Source organism: Balaenoptera musculus, chromosome 1 (assembly GCF_009873245.2).
Source record: "Balaenoptera musculus isolate JJ_BM4_2016_0621 chromosome 1, mBalMus1.pri.v3, whole genome shotgun sequence".
Lineage (NCBI taxonomy): Eukaryota > Metazoa > Chordata > Mammalia > Artiodactyla > Balaenopteridae > Balaenoptera > Balaenoptera musculus.
In genome coordinates this window covers 111,556,013-111,576,312 of record NC_045785.1, presented here as the reverse complement: position 1 = coordinate 111,576,312, position 20,300 = coordinate 111,556,013, and the positions used below count along the sequence as shown (strand labels likewise).

Here is a 20,300-nt window from a genome sequence, read left to right as displayed (position 1 = left end):
TTCTTATTATGCAAGAAATACTGTCTCCAAAGATTTCTACTTACATCTCTTTGGCCTTAACTATGTAATATGGCTAGTCCTAGCTGTGACCAAGTATTTTTAGCTGGGCATGTTGACACTTTGAAAGAAAAGAAGGGTTTTAATAATAAGGAAGCGGGGGATGGATAGCAGACAAGCAATAGACAATATTTTTCTGAATTGTTTTCTTACTTTTCTTACTTCCCTGGGAAGCTCTGATACTTGGGAACTGCTTACAGAGTAGCTCAGAAAAGAGCTCCCCAAAGACAGAAAGGAGTGAGAAGGTTCTGGGACACACTGCTTATTCTCACTGTTCTAACTGCACGTCTGGGGCTGATGAGGCAAGGCTGGGCAGGCCCTAGCGATGAAAAGAGAGAAGCCCACTTTCCTAATATCCTATAGGAAAAGGAGCCGGTGAATATAGGTCAGGAACTCATCATAATGGTAATTAACATTTCCACAGCAGTTCCCAAAGCTTCTTTCATGCTCACTGTCACTTCAGCCTCATGGTAACCCTCAAAAGAGCTATCATTAGGTCCTTTTTACAGATAAGGAAACCGAGAGGAAGCAGCATCTGCCATTCACGGAGCATGCCCTCCGGCCAGGCTCTCTGCTAGGCCTGTTCTAGCATCATCTCATTGAATCCTCATAGCACTTGGATGAGGGATGTGTTATTAGTTTCTGCATTTCACAGAGGAGGAAATAGGGGCTGGGAGAGGTTAAATGAGTAGTGTTGGGACTTGACCCAGGTTGTAAGAAAGGACCTCACCCCTATGGGACGCGGGGGTGGCAGCCTGGGCCTTCCTCCCCTTCCTCCAAAGCCTTGGAGATGAAGGGAACCTGGCTGGGCAGAGTCTAGACGCTCTTGGTGTCTCAATCCTGAATCCACGGGGAAGTGGGTCCACTTGCTGGTGATTGCACGACTGGAGTCTGTTTGCTCACAGTGGATCCTGGCTTCTGCTGGGGCTCAGTTCCAGGTCCTGGGGCTGTTCTGGCTGGTGGATACTGGCCTCGGCTGGCTGCCTCTGGAGCTTTCCCCGGCTGGCTAGGCACCGGATGGGACTAATTTCGTTCTGTATATTTGACAGACTAACAAACACGTGACTTTCTTAGCTGGTCTCAATAATCTTCCCTCATCCTGCCCCTTCCTGCAAATCTCCCTGCTGGGGCAGAGACGAGGAGGGTCCAGAAAATGGTGCTGTTCAAAGGCCCGCTGGCCAGATTCTCTCTCACTTCCTCCTGGAATTGCGGCAGGGAGGAGAGCCTCAGGGACCCATATGTCACCTCCCATAGTGTCCTACTGTCACTTTGCTCTCTGTTCTTTTGGGTCTATCCCTGCAATCTATTGACCCTCCAAGAAAAGAGAGACTGAAGGCAAAGGTGGATCTGGGGCAGGGGAATGATTGAAATAGGGCTCCCCATGCTCCCATCTTTAGGTCACTTGGGCTCCCCTCTAACTCAGTGCTCCCATCATGGAAATGGGCAGTCAGGCATTGACTTGGTCCTCAAAAGACCAAGGAGAGCCTGTAGGTCTAAGCCCCACAGGCTCTCCTTGATCCCAATTCAGATCCTCTCCCCACCCCCATCCCCTAATTCTGTAGCAAAGGCCTCCCTGGCTCCAGCTTCAGTAATCAAATACCCGCTCCCACACTCTCCCTACCTTGGGCTCAGATGATGAGAAAGGAGATGAATCAGTGTGATGAGGTTCATTGACCCCCATGGGGCTATGAGATTGGGGTGGTGTCACCCTGTCCCTCGAGCCCAGGTCCTTTTGGCACAAGCACATGAATGTCCAGACGCTCTAGGACACTTCATCTTATTTCTCCCTGAGGTGCAGAACCAGACACTGACTTTCATGGCGCAAGGTGGTTTCCCAGAGGCTTTTGTAAGGTGATGGTGGTGATAGTGGGGGACAGAGGCAGGGAGAGAGGACGAGAGAGAGAGGGACAGTCCTGCCGGGTCAGAGAGCATCTGCTCCCACCCTCCCTCCCTCATGCTGCTCCCGTGGGGGAGAGACCCTTACCTTCCACTTGGGGCACACTTCTCTGTGGTCAGCTCCACATCTGCAGCGGGGCAGCTCGGGTGAGAGGCCAAGGGTGTTGGGCTCCACTCCCAGGTAGAGAATCAAGTGGACAGTGTGGACAGCAGAGGGTGGGAAAGGAGGAGGACGCTTCCTGTCTGGGCCTCGGAGGGGCGGCTAGTGTCACGTGCATTTGGGGGATTCAGGGTAGATGCTGGGGAAGAACCCCCAGCAGGGCAGGAAGATTCCAATCCCTGTAAGAACAACTTGGGAAAGCAAGATAAGAAAGGCTGCAGCTCTGCCCCTAGCCTGTGGGGATGCAGAAGGCTGGACAAAATGACCTGGGGGCGGGGCGGGGGGGGAGGGAAGGCCTGGTTCTCTCCCTGCTGCCCTCATCGAGGGAACTTAGCGTGTGGTTGTTGAGTTAGACTCCGAGACCTCTGCCCTGACACCGTCCACCCGACCAGCAGGTGATACAAAGCACTTTCACATTGGAGTCTCAGGGTAGGAACCTTCCAAATCCATTTTGGAGGCAAAAAATTAAGGCCCAAACAAGGCAAAGGACATGCTCGAGGTGGAGGCAAGAGGGTGGTGGATCTTGGAGTGAGGGTCCAGTAAGTGTTCTTCCCACGACGGTCCTCCAGCCCCAAAGCGCCTGCACCCAGACCTCTCCGTCCACCCACCCGCCCCTCGGCTGTTGCCTCCCTGGGTGAGCTCCTGCCTTCCCTGCCCCCCACCTCAGTCGGAGCCTCTCCCAGTGGGCAAACAAAGGTGAGGCATCCCAGAGAGGCGTGGCCAGGCTTGGAAACATGAAAGGCTGGGGGATAAGGACTCAGGCTGGGAGCAGGCTGCCCAGCTCTTCCCTGACCATCCATGTAAAGTACCCCAGGCCCCACCACCATTTTTTCCCCTTAGCCCTGCTTTCTTGTTCTTCCTAGCATTTATGTCGCTGGTCTATCATACATTTATTTGTTACTGTCTGTTGTGTGCATTAGATGGTCCTCTCCACAGAGCTTGGCTTTTGTCTGTTTTGTTTATGGCTGTACCTCCAATGCTTAGCACAGGTGCCTCTAAATATTCACATGAAAAATGAATGGCTCTCACCCTGCCACAAATTAGTTGTGTGACTTGGGCAAGTTACCTACCTCTCAGTTAACATTTATGCCCTTACCATGTGCCGGCACTATTTATCTATGAGCTTTGTACATAGAAAGTCCTTTAAGCCTCACAGCAGTCCTATGAAGTGATGACCATTATTCTCCTTGGTCATTGGCAGATGAGGAAAATGAGGCCCAGAGAGGTGAGGTGACCTGCTTAAGGGAGGTGGCTGTTGGCAGAGATGGGATGTCACAGGTGGGAACAAGAGCTTGACCTAGAACTGAATTAATTGCTGGTCTACTCTGGCCCCTGCTTCTGTCCCCTACTCCCCAAAATTCCTTGCCTGTAAAACAGGGTTAATCACAGCCCTCCCTTCCCTGCCCTCCCCACTGCTCGCTCCCCTCCCCCACAGGGGCTGAGTCTTCGGGGAACTGATGGCACAGTTGAGGTTCGGGTGCAGGGGGCCTGGGATGAGGCCAAGGTGTCATGAGCTCTCTGGCTCAAGCCCACAAGTATTAGGGCTTCTTCAGAGGCCTGGGGGTTGACTCCTCTTCCCCTTCCCACACTCTTCTGGGTCTTGGGATCTCTTTCTGTGAAATGGGGAGGGGTCTCTCAGGCCCAGGGATGAGGGAGGGAGGAGAGATATGAAGAGATTTCCATTTCTGGCAACATGGTGGCCTGTGCCAGCTCCGGCTAAAAAAAAAAACAAAAAGTGCTGGATAGAATAAAAACATCTTTTTCAAAGCGTTGAAGAGCTCACAAGGCTTTAAGGAATGGGACCAGAATCTTAGCGAAAGCAGACTCCAGGAGGTGAGTGGGGCACTGGGACCCCTCATGCCCTGAGGGCATCGGCCAAACTGAGCCAAAGTGACCTTTGGCTTTGACAGAGTGTGGAGCGAGGAAGGGCTCGCTTGAGGAGGGGAGGCAAGGGGGACACCCCACATAACGCTGGGACCCCAAAGGGCTACACGCTTAAGCCAGAAACCAGAGGAAATCTACCCCCACCCCACGGGAGTGCAAGGAACTTGGCCTTGGTGCTGAATGGAGCCAGGGAGGACAGGAAACAGGCCTTAGGAGCTCAAGCTCCAGGCCACCCTGGTGTGAGTCTGAACTAGGGGAGGAGGAGGAGGGGGCACCAGGAGAACACAGCCTAGACTTCTGGAAGCGCCCCTAGGAGCAGCACACCTTCCTCCCAGGTCTCAAAGACATCCTACTGGTGATCTACCCAGGGAAGCAAGCCGTTCTCAGCCCGAAGCATCCAAGGACCATCGATCTGGAGATCAGGCAGCGGGGGTGTCTCACAGGCTCAGTGCTCTCACCGTAAATGAGGGGCTTAACCAGGGGCACGCCAAGATCCCCTCTGCCAGAGGGATTCTCTGGGGGTGAGGCGAAAGTGTGTCCCCACTGTGTCTTCTTCCGGGGTGCCTTTTCAGGGTGAAGAGATAGGGGATGGCTGTGATGAGTGACCTGTCTTCTCTAACCACCTGGAAGGAGATGGGTAGGAGGCTGTGCCCGGATCCCAGCTCTGGGGGAGGGCAGAGGGAAAATGACGAGGTGGTGGTGTCTGCAGCCCCGACGGGGCCTTTGATGGGTGCATGGCAAGGTGGGCCAGTGGGGCCTGTAATAGGGGTTGCCAGGGAAGGAGGCAGGGGAGCCCCTGGGGGTATCGTCAGCTTGACCTACTTGGGCCCCCCATAATTGCTCCCTTCCTTCCTTGGGAGGCTACAAATAGGGATGCCCTGTCTCTAGGCTCCTCCAGCAGAAACGCCGACACCTGTGGTGAGCGCCGGCTGCTTAGGTCCTGCCCTGGGTTGGGTGTCCGGCAGCTCCAGGTCTGTCTCCTGGCCCAGGGTCTGGGCTTGGGGGCAGAGGGACGACCACAGCAGGGACTGATGAGGTGAAGGAAGTCAGATATGATGGGTTCAGGGGGTCCCTTGTGCAGTGAGGGGCTGTCGGGGAACCTGGGTTTAGGGCGTGTGCAGAGCTGAGGTCTGGCGGAGGGGTCGGGGCGATGGGGTTAAAGTGCTGCTGTGGCCCTCAGTTAGCTCCCGCTTCTCCCACAGCTTTCATTCCTGCCAACGGGTTGAGATGGGCCAGGGCTGTGGGGAAGAGAGGATTCCCTCCAGTCTCCAGGCACCGAGCTTCTGACAAAGCAACAGTGGTGGCGCCAGGCGGGCTGGCAGGAACCCAGAAGGGCAGCTCGGCCCCTCTGAGGTTCCCTATTCCCTGCGATCATGGCCCTTTCCTCTCCTGGGAACCCGGAACCCTACTCCAATCCTGGGCTGTCACAAAGTGTTAGACCCCAGGCAGCACTTAACCCCATTCTTCTTCCCCCACAACCCTGACCATCTACAGGGCCTGGCAGAGAGCAAATCATTAGAGAGAGAGCCTTGGCCCAGGCTGCCTCGTGCTGCAGGACTCCTGTCCCCTGGGGGAACCAGAAGTGAGTCACTGGGCTCACATGGAAACAACACATGCCTTCCTGGCTGCCTTAGGATTTTTCCAGGCTGGAGGCATCTCTCAGAAGGGCGGTGGGAGGGGCCCGTGGAATGGGAGTGGGTGAGCAATTCTGGGAAGGGCTTCCCCTCTAACAGAATGGGGTACCCCTCTGCAGAGCCTTCTGTCTCAAGAGCCCCAGAGGTCAGGGGGATGGCCTCAGGGAGAGCAGATTACAGTTTGGTACATACCTGAGCTCGCTGTCTCCAGAGACCAACTGGTTCAGGTCCCTGACTAGGCCTGTGAGGTGGGATTAACCCTATTTTACAGATAAGGCACCTGAGACCAGACAGGGTAAATGGCTCATCTTCCGCTGCACAGCTAGTCAGAGGCATAGAGCGTCGCGGAAGATTTTCCTTTGGTTGCAGCTTCCCTGAGTTCAGCGCAGGAAGGATGGTGATGGGGTGGTGGTGAGGCGGTGCAGGTTCTTCTGAGACCTGACTCTCCCTGAGAAGGTCCAGCTCCGCCAAGGGCCTGAGGCCGGGAGCATGGCGCAAGGGTGCTCCCTTGTGCAGGAGCTCTGGGGTCCTGAGGGGGAGGAGGCTTCTAGGGCCAGGGGGGCTGTGTCTCAGAGGGTGCTACAGAGCTGGACTGGGCGTCAGATGAGAAAAGGTGGAGAGAATCAGGGAGTCCTCAGGGACCCCCAGTGTGCAGGGTGCAGGTAAAGGGTGGGCACCTCTCCCTGAGGAGTTTGCAGTGATGTTGGGCAAATGAGGTCTCTGTCCAGAAATAGGGAGGCAGTCGGGAAATAAATGAGGAGGGGCTGGTGTAGTCAGGGAGGGCTGCTCAGAGGAGGGGGAGATTGTGGGGTGGGAAGGCTGCAGGGGATTAAGTCAGGTCTGGGTGCATCCCCTGGGACGCACGGAGGGCAGAGTTGAGCAGGGGGTCTGACTCGGCCTCTGCCGTGAGTCACACCCTTGCTCTTCTGTGACAGTGAGGATGGCGCCTCTGGAGCAGGCAGTGGTTGCTATTGTGTGCACCTTCCGGGAATTTCCAGGGCCCTGTGGAGACAAGTAAAGCTCTGCCAGGCAGAGCTCAAGGAACTACTAGAGAAGGAGCTGCCCACCTGGACGCCCATGAGCACCTGGGGTGAGCCCGCATGGGAAGCACTGCTCGGATTCTGCAAAGAGACACCTGGAGACGAGCTCTGAGCGTCGGACAGCAAGGGGGTGGAAGCTAGACTGCGGGGAGGGGATGCTGGGAGGGGGACGGGCACAGCAGGAATCTCAGTTTCCTCATCTGTAAAGTGGGAGGATGATCATCTCAAGGGCTGCCTGGCCCAGCTGTCGGGAGGACTGAGTGAGAGCTCTGTGAAGAACCCCTGACACAGGGTTGGCACTCAGTAGCAAGTAGTAGGTGCTCCGTAAATGATCTGGGAAAGAGGATTTGGGAGGGGGATTGACACCGGTGAATGATCAGAACAGGGAGGCTGAGGCTGGCCCCCAGAGGGTTGTGGGTTGGGATGGCTGGGACACCCCCAGGAGGGGAGGGAGGGAAGCGGGCTGTGCGCACCAGGCTGTTCTGCCCTCCTCACCCTGCCATCCCCGCCCTGCACAGACAGAGCTTCGGGAGCGTGACCACAATAAGTTCATGGGTGTCCTGGACGCCATCAAGGATTGCGAGGTGGACTTTGTGGAGTACACGTGCCTGCTTGCCTGCCTCTGCACCTAGTGCCATGAGTACTTCAAGGACTGCGCCCTGGACCCCCACTGCTCCCAGTGATGGGCAGGGCTGCCATCGGAGGGTAGGGGTCTGGGTCTGCTCCGGACCTGCTCCATCTCTGCCCTGAGGTCATCCTGGGCATGTCAGCTCTCCCCCCTCCCCCCTCCCTTGTCCCCTCCATCTAGAATCTCCCAGGTTTGCCCCTGGTATGTTAACCCCTTTTACCCATGAGTCCAGGAGACGTGAGGGGACCTTCCCCGGGATCACAGCTAGTGACCTGTAGGACAGCCAGCCGCTGCCTTCCCACTGTGGCCCATGATGGACGAAGGCTGTCAAGGCCCAGCAGAGTGTGTGCGGGAAGGAGACCACGGTGGGAAAGGGCCTATTTTGCTCCTAATAAAGAACTGGCATCACTTGGCTCGGTTTGGTTCTTCTGAGAGGACAGCTGGGACCTGGGAACAGAGTCCCACTGAGGCTTCACTCCCCTCTGGCCTTTTCCAGTGGAGGACAGGAGGCTGAGGGCAGTTGAAGACCTTGCGGAAATGAAATGGTCTTAACGTCCTGCAGGAGGCGGGGGGATCAACACGGGGACAATGTCCATGGGAGGCTGGTGTGTGTGGGGGTCTCTCTCTCTCTCTGGGGGGTCTCTGAAGGAGAAGCTCCCTTGGGGACTTCCTTGGTGGTCCAGTGGTTAAGACTCCGCACCCCCAATGCAGGGGCCCTAGGTTTGATCCCTGGTCCGGGAAACTAGATCCCGCGTGGCGCAACTAAGACCCGGCGCAGCCTAAATAAATAAATAAGTAAATAAATATTGTTTTTTAAAAAAAGAAGCTCCCTTGGGCTGTCAAGGAGGGTGAGAAGGGACAGAACTCAGTCCACTGGACAGGATGTTCTGAGGGGAGGGGAGGGCCGTAGTGGAGGGGGTGGGTCTGTTCCCTGCCTGGGGCTGTGGGAGCCCAGAGTGCAGTGCTAATAGGATTAGGGTGTCTGAGGTCCGACTAGGGTGTTTCTCCCTGATGTAGGGAATGCCCTGCGTTGGAGGGGGAAGGCGAGACCTGCAGGCCGACCCCCTTCCTGAAGCCACAGCCACCCGAGGGGCTTCACACCCCCTCTCCTGACCCTCCCTCAATCCCTGAGTTCATACCCTACCCTGAGAGGTTCTCCTGACCCCTGCCTCCCCCATTCTGTGCCGTATCACGGCTAACTTTCCACCGCAACCTGCCCTCTTCATTCCTGACGCCCCCTAAATCCCTCTCCTGACACCCTCCTCTTTCCCATGTGCTCTTGGTCCCTTCAGTCCATCTCTGAGACCCGAGGCCTGACGCCCCCTCCCCATTCCATCACTCCCTCAGGGGTGGTCCCTTCTCCACGGATGTGTCTGTGGGGGTCCCAACGCCTCCTTTGGGTGTTAGCCTGTTCCTCCCCCCAGACCCCCCAGCTCCCGTCCTGGGCCTCACTCAGCATGGTAGAAAGCCCCCTTGGGAGGGGAGAAGGGCAGTGTGAGCTGTCCCCAGCACTGAACCTGGGGTCCCCTCCCTGTGTCCCTGGGCAACCCCTTTCCAGGACAACCTCCCACCTGTCACCCACCACCCCTGAATCCCCTTTCCTCTATGCCGGCTGCCCAGTGGGACCACTCCCTCCCTGTCCCTCACGCCCCGGGCACAGCCTGCCCTTCCCCCAGCTCCCTAAAACTCAAGCTGAGCTGCGCACACCCACCCACTGAGGCCCCTGCCTGTGCCCACTGGGGCTCTCCCATCGTCCATCTGTGCCTGCCCACAGCAGGAAGCTGGGTTTCCAGGCTGGGCTGGTGGAGGGGGCCCGTAGTGTTTACCACATCGGCCCATGATAGGAGGGCTGTCCCCCGCTCTCCCCCATCCCCTGCCATGGGCAGGGCCTGGCCAGGGGTATAAATAGGTCAGACTGCTGGGCTTCCCCCACTCTTCCTCTCTCTCCAACCCTCTCTCCTCAGCACTTCTCCTCTCTTGGCCTGGTGAGTTGTGGTCGCCTGACTGGCACGCAAGGGGTGTGCAAGGGGTGTCAGGTCAAGGCTGGGGCAGGAGAAGGGGAGGCTGGTGGGGGCCAGATGTGCTAAGGGGGTCCAGATGTGAGATTCCTATGTGGAGGCTCTGGGGCGGGATGTGTGTGTGTGCACGTGCACGTGTGTGTGCATGCAAGAGAGAGAAAAAACAAAAAGTGTGCAGGTGGCTGGGTGGGAGCTATCTGAGCCGTCCTGTGATGCTGGGGCTTGCACGCGTTGTTGCCGTAGTATGTTTTGGGGTGCGTGTGACTGGTGGGTATGCATGTTGGCTTGTGTTTGCTGGGTTGCCCTAGCCTGTGCGTGCACACTCACAGGGTGTAGGAAGCACAGTGAAGGCAGAAGGCGACTGCGGGCTTTTGTCTGGTTGTGTCCTAGGAGGCTCTGCCCTGCACACAGCAGCCTGGCCCAAGGGAGGGTGGCCTCCCCATCCCTCCTGCATCTGTGCCTCTGCCACCTCACCCTGCCCCTCCCCAAGCTAGGCGCTAGGCCACTGTTTTTTTCCGCTACAGGGCCCTGGGCAGGCTTCCAGCAGCCTCGCCCAGCCCAACGCTGGGAGGGAGAAGAATGGGCTGGGGTGGGGCTGCTGTGGACTGAGCGTGGGAGTGAATGGACCGAGTGAGGGGTGAAGAAAGCGCTCTTGTGGAGTTGGCTGCCTGAAACCCAGAGCCTGTGCCCTGGGCCCTGCAGGGGTTCGCTGCCTCAAGCACGGATTTCCCATTGTGCACACCCACCTGCCAGGAGCCGAACCCCACTTTTTGGGCTGCCTCTATGGTGGGAGCAGAGTCTCACCAAGTGCTCCCTGAGGGATGGGATTAGGGTGGGCATTCTGAATACATAGCCGGGGGTGGGATGGGGAAAATTTGGGTGTCTCTGTGACCCTGCCCCCAGATCCTGACTGCCGCCATGGCGTGCCCCCTGGAGAAGGCCCTCGATGTGATGGTGTCCACCTTCCACAAGTACTCAGGCAAGGAGGGTGACAAGTTCAAGCTCAACAAGTCTGAGCTAAAGGAGCTGTTGACCCGGGAGCTGCCCAGCTTCTTGGGGGTGAGTGATCCTGCCTGGGAAGCACCTGTTTTCTGCAAAGCATTGGCTACAGCTGGCATCTATAGCGGTTGGTCAGCCATCTTGCTGAGACGGGGAAGTGGGGGCAGAGAGCTTGCTCTGCCTGCGTGCGGTGCAAGCACAGCGAGCACCCGCTGCTCACGTCCTGGCTCTCTGCAGAAAGATGGCTGAGAACGAGCCGGTAGGCTACGGCTCAGACTCTGCCAGGTGCTTTGCACAACTTAACTGGAGGTAAACTGAAGCTCAGAGAGGCTAAGTAACTTCCCAAGGTAGTCAGTGTATAAAGCTGAGATCCGTGAGCCAGGACGTTCCGACACTTGCCATCACTACAGCAATGAACCATTTTTTTTTTTACGATTGTATGAAAATTGTGTCTTCTTTTTTTTTTTTTAAATTGAAGTATAGTTAATTTACAATGTTGTGTTAGTTTCAGGTGTACAGCAAAGTGATTCAGTTATATATACACATATATATTTTTTCAGATTCTTTTCCATTACAGGTTATTACAATATTTTGAATATAGTTCCCTATGTTATACAGTAAATCCTTGTTGCTTATCTATTTTATATATAGTAGTGTGTATCTGTTAATCCCATATTACTAATTTATCCCCCCAACCCCAAACCATTTTTGAGTTTCCATTTGGCTTGTGGATGTGAAGACACAGTTATGGAGACCCTCATACACCTACAGACTTCCCCCGAGCAATCACAGATGCCATCTGTATCAACCTTTATGCAGTTTATACATTGCTTTAATGACCATTGTCTAACTAGATTCTTAAAATGACCTTGGCAGAAGATGCTGTGGTCCCCTTTATCCAGTTGTACCCAGGTACTCAAGACTTCTTTGTCTGAGGGGTGGCCTTCCTCCAGCCCTAGCCTAGCCCCCAGGGCTAGAGGTCCAAAGCTGGGCCCCCCAAGGAGTGGCTAAGCCTTCCTGGGCTCCCATCTGGAGGTGCAAACCTGGTCTAGTCCTAGCTCTGGCCACCCGCACGCCCGCCCTGCCCCCCCGACTTCTGGTTTCTACCCGCAGCCTCTTCTTCCCGCAGAAAAGGACAGATGAAGCTGCATTCCAGAAGCTGATGAGCAACCTGGACAGCAACAAGGACAACGAGGTGGACTTCCAGGAGTACTGCGTCTTCCTGTCCTGCATCGCCATGATGTGCAACGAGTTCTTCGAAGGCTTCCCCGATAAGCAACCCCGGAAGAAATGAAGTCTCCTCAGATGTGGGGCCGGGACCTGCCAGCTGGGGTCTTCCCTGTTGGTGGTGGGCACAGCGCCTCGCACTGGCTCCTCCAGATGTGAGCACGATACTAAACAAGTTCAATAAAGATTCTTGAAAGCTATGAGGCTGATGGTCTGAGAGACTCTGGGGGCGCTGGGAGTTGAGCTGCGGTTTTGTGGCAAGTGGAGAGCAGACCAGAGAAGGTGGGAGACGGATGTGGGTGACTGTGCACATGTGTGGGGGACAGAGTTGACTCTGGATGGAGCCGAAGGCAGGGAAAGGGACCCCCAGAGGCTTGGAACGGTAGGATCTTAGCCAGTGCACTCACCCATCCCACCTCCCCAACCTTGCCTCTTGGCAGGACCTCTGACTGAGGCTGGGATGGGATCGAAGATCACATCTGCTCCTGGTTGGGGTCTGGAATGGAGTGTGGGTGCCCTGGGGGTGGTGGGGAAAGGGCTGAGTCATGGGGAGGAAGTAGTGAGGCCAGAGTGGGATGGGGAGGAAGGCTCAGTCCTGACATTTACGGCCCAGGTCCTGCCTGCCACCCCTTCCAGTGCCCTGGCTTCAAAGCCCAGGGATGGATGAATCCTACCATTCCACAGTCAGATCAGGGAGGTGATGTGGAGGAAGAGCAGGCTGTTGGCCGCAGCATGAGAAAATCCTCCTTCCCTAACTCCCATCTCTGTCCCAGGGGCCCTAGGATGGGATTCATTACCAGTTAGCAGTCATGCTCCAACAGAGGAGGACAAAGGATCTTGGGAGGGATGAGGGGAGGATAGTGGCTGGGGTGGGAGGGAGGGAGGTGGTGGGAGGTGACCATAGTTTTGGAGACAAAATTCCAGGCATAGGGATCTGATAAATGAAGTTGAGATTTTTTTCCTCCCAGAAAATATCAGGCATGGTATTAGTTCTCCTTAGGTTGAAGGCCAGCAGTTCTAGCCTGCAATGGGTGGGACTGTGGTTAGTTTCCAGGTCATGCCTGGGTGGTACAGGGACCTTCAAGGAAGAGGTGAGTTGAGGGCAGGTCCAGAGGCAGGGAAGGTCTTGTTCCCTTGACTTTTCTAGCTTTCCCGTTTCCTTCTCATCACGTTGTGTTTTTGTCTCAAGTTTCAGAGGAGTGGGGTAGGTGACTCAGATGTTCCCTCAGAGTGTGACTACAGAGACTTGGGTAGAATTTTGATCCAGGAAAGAGTTTGCCACTTCCCCCTTCTCCCTCCCCCCAGCCCCAGTCTGCCCATCTTCCATGGAGTGCCCTCCCCTGGGCCTCCTCCTGCATCACTCCCAACTTCGGAAACTCCTGTTGCTTAGCGACCAGTCCCTGCTGCCTCTCTACCTTGGCAGCTGGGGGTGGGAGTGGAGTGGGGGCCAGCGGGGAGCATCCAGGCAGGCTAGGGTGGGGCTGCAGCAGCAATAGGTGCTAAGCCCCTAGCTCCATTCTGTTCTCATACTTGGACTGGTTGGTGGTAGAACAACGTCTGAGTCTCTCCTGGGATACAGGCAACTCTCCCTGATCCCCACCCTGGTCATTTCTGCACCCTGAACCTGTTCCCCACAGTCCACAGCCTCTACCCCATCATCCAGCCCTATCCTTCCCTGATCTCCGCCTCAGTCCCCGATTCTCAGTTCTCCATTCCAAGAGCCTCTGACAATTCTTTCCCGTGGTGATGAGTGAGGCTTAGAAGAAATCATTCATTGAAAAGCCTTTAAAAAATCTTAGGCTCCATACTTCCTAATGACCTTGACTATGCCTTTGGCAGGAAACATCTTCCCCTACTGATTCCCATCTTGAGATGTCTGTCCTGCTTTTGGAGTGGGTGGGAGGGCCCCAATGTGGAGAGTGGCCTAGGGTATGGGTGGACACTCTGCATTTGTCCCGTACCTCCTGAATCTTCTTTCCAGGGAGCCTGGCTGTTGACCCATCAGATCGTGAGTTCTGATTTTTGGTTGGGAAGACAAAGCTTCCAGGACTGAAGATGTGTGTGCCATGGTAAACTCAGTGTGCCCCCCGTCCCATCTGTTTGGAAACAAGGAAGGTGAGATTGGCAGAGGGGGTTTCTCCCCATCTGTGTCCCAGGAGGCTCTGACCTGGGCCTCCTTGTCTCCGGCCCCTTCTTATTGGCCTTCTCTCTCCCCTGGTTTCCTGGGGACTGGAGCAAGGGAATTAAAGTCAGAGAGCAGCGGGAGGGAGCCTGCTTCTGCTGCGTGAGTTCTCTGGCTCTCTCCTTCCTTGGTGAGTCTTTCCTTCTCATCTCCTTGCTCATTTATATGGTGGGGCAAGCTGGGCGATGAGGCCAGAGGGTGACTAGCTCTGGTGACCTCCGCCAAGGAAGGCCGGGCCCGATGAGTGGGCATGTGTTTGGGGAGAAGAGGGCAGAGTATTTGGAATCGTGGCTATGGGGATTTCCTGAGAAGTGGCCCTGGGGGTGGAGGTGGGGATCAGAACCAGCCCCGATGCTGCTGCAGATGCCCAGAGGCCTCGCCTTCCACTGTGGTCCTGGTTGAGTCTCCTGACAGTGGGGAGAGGCTGAGGGTTTGGGGTGGTAAGAGATGAATTTCAGGTCCAGTTCAAGAATCGTCAGGTGGGCTTTGGTCTGTAGGTAAGAGGCAGCAGCTTCTTCCTCCTTTCCTTGCTCAGGACTCAACACAGATTTACCTGTAGCCCCCAGGTTCTTGGGTGTTGGCTCCTTCCTGCCTAAGGGGGAAGTGGTTTCCAAGTCTGAGTCACAGGAGCTCCAGCTGCTTCTTCTCTTGGGTGGGTGTGGCTGTGCTGATGGACTGGAGGGCCCCATTCAGACCCAACCTCTGGATCCAGCTCTCAGAATGACCCTGGAGGTTTCAATAGGCCCACCCCCTTCACTGCCTCATGGCTGGTCTGTACGTACAGTTCTCTGGGCCAGAGGCTGGTGACCAGCTGGACAAGTCCTGGCACCCCTCCTTGACTTCCTGTTAAGATCTTATCTTCCAGTTCTAGCCCCAGCCTCCTCCAACCCCTGGACTCTCTCTTTGCCCTCTGCCCCACTTCTATAATGGGACACTCCCTGATATTAGGTGATTCAGGGACCCGGGCCAAGGAGGGTGACTTGGGTGAGGGCAGCCTCTGGAAAATGAGTGCCCAAGATGGATCGGGCAGGGAGAAAATCCTGACCCTTCATTGGCTCCACCATCCGTCACCAGTTCTTCTTTTGGGGAGGCCATCTTGTCACCCCTCTGTCCCTAGACCCCTTTTTCAACATCTCCTAAGCAGAAAAGCGTGCAGCCTCCTTCCAGCCTGGTCAGTCTCACTGCTCCGGCTGTTCCAAGTTTGCCTTGGTTCTCACTACAATCTGTCCTGAGACACTGGGGTCCACTTGGTAGATTTTGATCTCATCGTGGGTTCCAGTAGCTGGTCCTTGAGGGAGAGGCTTGGAGGTGGGCTAGTGATGGGGGGAAGCAGAAGGTCCAGCTTCCTGGGCAATGGGATCTTTTCCTCTCCCTTCAGCCTCCAGAACTGCACACACATGTTGGAGACTTCTTTGGAGAAGGCTCTGACCACTATGGTCACCACTTTCCATAAATATTCAGGGAGAGAGGGCAGCAAACTGACTCTGAGTAGGAAGGAGCTGAAGGAACTGATCAAGAAAGACCTGTGTCTTGGTGAGGTAGGTGTCGGTCCCTCCCCTGCACCCCAGAGTCCCAGGGCTCCGTGGGCACCATGGGGGAGTGGAGGGAAAAAAAGAGGAAGCACTGATGCCACCCCCGGGGGCTTCCCAGCATGAGGTGGGAGGCCCAGCGTGAGGGGATACACACTTACCCGCAGGGTACAACTAGTCTCAGCAAGGACAGGATGGCCAAAGGGTACAGACAGAGACCCAAGGAAGAGGGTGACCATCTTGGGCCGTGCCTGGGGATGAGTCAGGTCTCACTGGGAACGGAGAAGGGCAGTGTCTGGAGGGTGGACCTCAGCCTGCACGAAGGTTTAGAGAAGGAGATCAAGGAAACTTCCATGTTGAGGCAGGGCTCTCACAGCTGTGGAGACTGTGCGAGGGATGGAGTGGGGGTGGGTGAGGTGATTCAGGGGTCCAGGTCAGCTGTGCACAGCTCAAGGGCAGGGCCCCCGCCTGGTTCTCCTCCACGTGCCTGGCACGTCTGGGGCTCTCAGCTGGTGCTGACACAGGAACCAAAAGGATCATTCTACTAGTTTGTGAACACAGTTTGGAAGGGGGAAGAACTGATTTTTACCAGATGGAGATGGTGGGAGGGAGGCAACTGACAAAGGGAAAGGCCTATGAGGTAGTCATTATGTTATTATTACAGTTAAAAAAAATTGAGGCTCAGATATGTTATATAACTTGTCTGAGGACACCCAGCTAGTGAGAGGCTGGAATTCCAGCCCGGACCCATGTATCAACCTCCCTCGTTCCTTTAAAATCAGCCTGGGGACCTCTCCTGTCGCATCTTGAACCCTAGTGGGGCTCCCCAGAGAGAAGCTCTACCTAGTGCGTCTCTGTGGACAGGGGACCAAAGCAGGCGTGGGTGTCACCAGGCCTCCCCTCTGGCCTTCCTGCCAAGCTCTCTGCATTCTGGAGTTAATGAGGGCAGAGGGAGGGGCCATGGGTCCAGCAGGGTTAACTACATGGGGACAGAGGCCCTGGGGAGGGCCTGGCTATAACAGGAGCCCAGACTGGGGACAAGGGTGGCGTCACAGAGAGTCTGTTTCCATCTCTGTATGTCCCGAAGTCCTGTCTCCTGTGGCAAAGCTGGAGGTGAGGGCAGTGAAGGGGAGAGGGCAGGATGTGTCTGTATTTTCTTCCTGTTCCCTCTGAGGGCGCTGTCTCCATCCTCTTGGTGGAGCTGGGCTGGTTGGGCAGGGGACCAGACAAGGAAGAGGACTGGGTGCCAGGCACTTGCTCCATACAGCTGTCCTGCAGGGACGGAATAAGGCTTGGATCTCGCTTAGTGCCACATAGTCACCAAGCCGTTTCTGTTAGGTGTTGTATGAAATCTAGCTTATTATTTCTTTGGGTGGTAGAAAGTGTCGAGGGGAAGGGGGGCTGCATTAGCCTTCCTCTTGTAATTTATTCCGATTCAGGAGTCAGGTCACTGAGCTCTGCTTGGTGTCGCCCTGTGCTGGGTGTGGCCTGGGGGGAGACTCTGGGGGTTGAGATGCTCCGTTGCTGACTCAGATGGGGATCAGCCTGAGGCTGCCTTCCCAGGGGTCAGGGCAGGGCTGGGAGGGGTGGCTGACCTGTCTCTCTACCTGGGCCCTCGAAGAAGATGAAGGAGAGCAGCATCGATGACCTGATGAAGAGCTTGGACAAGCACAGCGACCAGGAGATGGACTTCAAGCAGTATTCGGAGACGTCCCTGGTGGCGCAGTGGTTAAGAATCCTCCTGCCAATGCAGGGGACACCGGTTTGAATCCTGGTCCGGGAAGATCCCACATACCGCGGAGCAACTAAGCCTGGGCGCCACAACTACTGAGCCTGCACTCTATAGCCCGCGAGCCACAACTACTGAGCCCGTGTGCCACAACTACTGAAGCCTGCGCGCCTAGAGCCCGTGCTCTGCAACAAGAGGAGCCACTGCAATAAGAAACCCGCGCACCGCAACGAAGAGTAGCCCCCGCTCACCGCAACTAGAGAACGCCCGCGCACAGCAATGAAGACCCAACGCAGCCAAAAATAAATAAATGAATAAATAAATTTATTAAAAAAAAAAAACCCCAAAAAAAACCAAAAAAAGGGAGTACTCGGTGTTCCTGACCACGCTGTGCGTGGCCTACAACGACTTCTTCCTGGCGGACAACCAATGACTGGGCCCTGGCTCCTGGCCCCTGCGGCTCCTCTCACAGACCCTCCGTGGCCCCTTGCCTTCCCCTCCCTCCCAGATGGACCCTGCTTCAGCCTTCCCTTCCAGCAGAGGAAATAAAGATTTTTGATTCCAGGTGTCCAGGGCTGGTTTGGAACATTCTTGTCCACCTTGGCTGGGGGTGGGGTGGGACCAGGCAGAGCTTCTCCTTAAGTGGGTGGGCAGCCTCTGGGTGTTCGGGTTCTGGGTTTCCACCCCACTTCCTGTTCTTCAGTGCGGACGTGACTAATCTTATCCAGGCTTAGTTTTGCCCTCCAGTAAAATGAGGAAGTGGGGCCAGGCTTTTGCTTGCCTCCAGGGAATGCTGCAAATATGCAGAGAAAGCTAAGGGGGAAAGTGCTTTGAGAGTGAGGACACTGGGGGTGGCTGGGATGCGGTCCCCAAGGGCAGTGGTGGACAGCCCACTCTGACTTGTCACCAGCTCACAGGAGGCCCCCCTGACGACACTGGTAAGAAGGGGGAGTCTGGCCTTGATCTCCATGCCGGCCCCCTTTCCCTCTCCTCCGTTTCCCCCTCAGCAACAAGCCCTACCGTCATCTCTGGGATCCAGGGCTTTCTGCTCTCCCCACCTCCCTCCCCGTATCGAAATCCTTTCTTAGGAGAGGATCTGACAGACTTTGCATTGGAGGGTAAATAACTAATGACACTTACAGGGCTTGACTCTGGTGTGTGTGTGCACTTTAATGGGCAAGAGGCTGCGGGTGGAATTCAGGTGGGGGGATGGGGGAAGGGATCGAGGGTGGTGGTAGGACTTTATTTTCCCTGGGGGGATGTGTGTCCTAGACGTCCTTTAAATCGTATCCTGTAGACCACTGGCTGCTCCCCGTCCTTCATCTAGGGCTCGCCCCCGTTCCCCCCGGCGCCGGGGAGGGGCACCCTTCTCCACCCCCTTCCCCCTACACACACAGACACGCACACTCTGACACTGCCCGGCTCTCCGCCTCCTCCCCTTGCCTTGTCACATCGCGATGGGGGGCAAACTGAGTTTTGGAGATTCGGAGGGAGCTCGAGGTCACCGGGCTGGCCGCGGTCTCCCCTCGGCGCCCCCGCCCCGCGGAGCCCCGAACAGCCCCGGGGCAGGAGGCGTGGAAAGTTTTGGGGCTGGGACGTTGTGTAAAGGGCGGGCAGGGTGGGGCGCTGGCGGGCAGCGGGCGGCCGGCCTCCCGGAAGCGCCGCTATAAGGCTGGCGGGCTGGCCACACAGCCATCCCCCTCGGCCGCTCCTTCTCGCGTCGCTGCAGCCGCGGTGAGTGCTCGCTAGGCAGGGCAGCCCCCGTCCTTCGGGGCCGGCCCGCCCCGGGTTAGTCCGCCTGCATCCAGACTGGGGCCGGCAGGGAGAGGCGGGAGCGGCCGGGCTGGCCCCGGGCTAAGGCATCCGGTGGGGCGGCTCCCCGCAGTGGCCCTTCTGGGGCTGGGAGAGTGTGTCGCGGGGTGTGTCAGTTTCGCAGAGTGTGTCCCTGTGAGGCTGTGTGTGTGTAGGGCTGGGTGTGCAGCCTCCACCCTCACTCACAGCATACTCCCCAACTTTTCTTGGAACCTCTGGAAGAGAGTTCTCAGCTGTGGTCCTATTTGTCCCTTAGAATTCTTGAACCACCTCTGCTCTGGTCCTCTGTAGGGCACTCACCTCTTGGCCCTAGACTCTGCCCTCTCCCTCCCCTACAAGCCCTGGGCTGTCTCCTGATGTCATCTGACACTTAGTGGTTTGGCACGGGTTGTCAAAGGGAGTTGGGGGGGTATGGGTGAGTGAGAAGGCCCTGCTGCCCAGGGCGTTGACCAGCCTCTCTGCCCTCAGCTCTGAGCCCAGCCTTCAGCCATGGCGTGCCCTCTGGATCAGGCTATTGGCCTCCTGGTGACCATCTTCCACAAGTACTCCTGTCAGGAGGGCGATAAGAACACCCTGAGCAAGAGTGAACTGAAGGAGCTGATCCAGAAGGAGCTCACCATTGGGGCGGTGAGTGAACCTCCCCAGGCCCCCTCTCCCCACCTCTTGCCCTTTAGAAGCAGGATCCGGAGAGGGTGAGGTGCCAGGTGCATGACTCAGGCTTACCCACATTCTGGGGCCCTAGACCATGTGCCTTACTGGACCATTGGTCCACACCCCCGAGGAGCTGGGGAAACTCGTAGCCTGGTATTCACTCCTCCTGAGTGAGGAACAGAGGAGAAGTAAAGCCAAGTGAACCCAAAGTGGGCTTGGATCTTTGGTGACAAGTGAGCACAGAGCCATTTGTATGAGAGAGGGCTGCCTGGGAGGGGGAAAGGCAGAGAACCCAAGGTCTCACAACCATTGAGTCTGGATTTCCCATTCTAACACGTTAGAAGCTGCAGGATGCTGAAATTGCAAAACTGATGGACGACCTGGACCGGAACAAGGACCAGGTGGTGAACTTCCAAGAATATGTCACCTTCCTGGGGGCCTTGGCCATGATCTACAATGACATCCTCCGGGGCTGAAAATAAATTGGGAAGGTGGAGACACCCTCTAGCTGGCCTGTCTAGTGGTGGGTAATTGTACAATAAATTTTTTTTTTGGTTAAATCTATCCCTGTGTCCTGGCTTCCCAATGATTTCTGTTTCCTCCTCTGCTTGGTGCTGCATCAGCCTCCAGAGGGTTTTCTCACCGTTACCTCTGGGAGTGACTCAGTGACTCACCAGGCCAGGGGAGCTGGTGGGAGGGTCCACAAAATGGTGGATGCACCCTAACAAAGCGGTTGTGAGCTCATTAAGTTGCCTTTATGTGAATTAGAAAAAGATGCCCTCTCTGGGTGAAGCCATCTTAAGGAAAGGCTCAAGTGGTCCCCCGTGGAAGGGGTTCTGGGATGGGCTTGGAGA

At 56.2% G+C, this 20,300-nt stretch overlaps 4 protein-coding genes across 5 annotated transcripts; all 4 read left to right on the top strand.

Moving 5' to 3' along the window:
* The first annotated feature begins 6,571 nt into the window (after positions 1-6,571).
* On the top strand, positions 6,572-7,669 carry S100A3 (S100 calcium binding protein A3). Its single transcript, XM_036829432.1, is given in 3 exon segments — positions 6,572-6,644; positions 6,647-6,712; positions 7,194-7,669. Coding segments are annotated over 3 exon segments (300 nt in total). The 3' UTR covers positions 7,355-7,669.
* Positions 7,670-9,069: 1,400 nt separating this feature from the next.
* S100A4 (S100 calcium binding protein A4) lies at positions 9,070-11,743 on the top strand. The gene is made up of 3 exons (XM_036824921.1): positions 9,070-9,284; positions 10,221-10,376; positions 11,446-11,743. Exons 2-3 carry the CDS (start codon positions 10,236-10,238, stop codon positions 11,608-11,610), a joined length of 306 nt encoding a protein of 101 aa, XP_036680816.1. The 5' UTR covers positions 9,070-9,284; positions 10,221-10,235; the 3' UTR covers positions 11,611-11,743.
* A 2,082-nt stretch (positions 11,744-13,825) lies between these two features.
* S100A5 (S100 calcium binding protein A5) lies at positions 13,826-17,620 on the top strand. The gene is made up of 4 exons (XM_036859545.1): positions 13,826-13,855; positions 15,104-15,263; positions 16,876-16,949; positions 17,347-17,620. The coding sequence occupies exons 2-4, from the start codon at positions 15,123-15,125 to the stop codon at positions 17,414-17,416; spliced, it is 285 nt and encodes a 94-aa protein (XP_036715440.1). The 5' UTR covers positions 13,826-13,855; positions 15,104-15,122; the 3' UTR covers positions 17,417-17,620.
* Positions 17,621-17,783: 163 nt separating this feature from the next.
* Positions 17,784-20,010, top strand: S100A6 (S100 calcium binding protein A6). Of its 2 annotated transcripts, none has more exons than XM_036859769.1 (3): positions 17,784-17,921; positions 19,264-19,422; positions 19,788-20,010. In XM_036859769.1, the coding sequence occupies exons 2-3, from the start codon at positions 19,285-19,287 to the stop codon at positions 19,920-19,922; spliced, it is 273 nt and encodes a 90-aa protein (XP_036715664.1). In that variant the 5' UTR covers positions 17,784-17,921; positions 19,264-19,284; the 3' UTR covers positions 19,923-20,010. The 2 variants fall into 2 exon arrangements, with proteins under 2 accessions (XP_036715664.1, XP_036715573.1); XM_036859678.1 differs by lacking the exon at positions 17,784-17,921 and adding an exon at positions 18,582-18,717.
* The last annotated feature ends 290 nt before the right edge of the window (positions 20,011-20,300 follow it).

Excerpts from the sequence above, each read along its gene's own strand:
- S100A4 (XM_036824921.1), top strand. The coding sequence starts at position 10,236 with ATGGCGTGCCCCCTGGAGAAGGCCCTCGATGTGATGGTGTCCACCTTC. Across the intron at positions 10,377-11,445 it reads AGCTGCCCAGCTTCTTGGGG|AAAAGGACAGATGAAGCTGC; the intron begins GTGAGTGATCCT and ends TTCTTCCCGCAG.
- S100A5 (XM_036859545.1), top strand. The coding sequence starts at position 15,123 with ATGTTGGAGACTTCTTTGGAGAAGGCTCTGACCACTATGGTCACCACT. Across the intron at positions 15,264-16,875 it reads AAGACCTGTGTCTTGGTGAG|AAGATGAAGGAGAGCAGCAT; the intron begins GTAGGTGTCGGT and ends GGGCCCTCGAAG. Across the intron at positions 16,950-17,346 it reads GACCAGGAGATGGACTTCAA|GGAGTACTCGGTGTTCCTGA; the intron begins GCAGTATTCGGA and ends AACCAAAAAAAG.
- S100A6 (XM_036859769.1), top strand. The coding sequence starts at position 19,285 with ATGGCGTGCCCTCTGGATCAGGCTATTGGCCTCCTGGTGACCATCTTC. Across the intron at positions 19,423-19,787 it reads AGGAGCTCACCATTGGGGCG|AAGCTGCAGGATGCTGAAAT; the intron begins GTGAGTGAACCT and ends CTAACACGTTAG.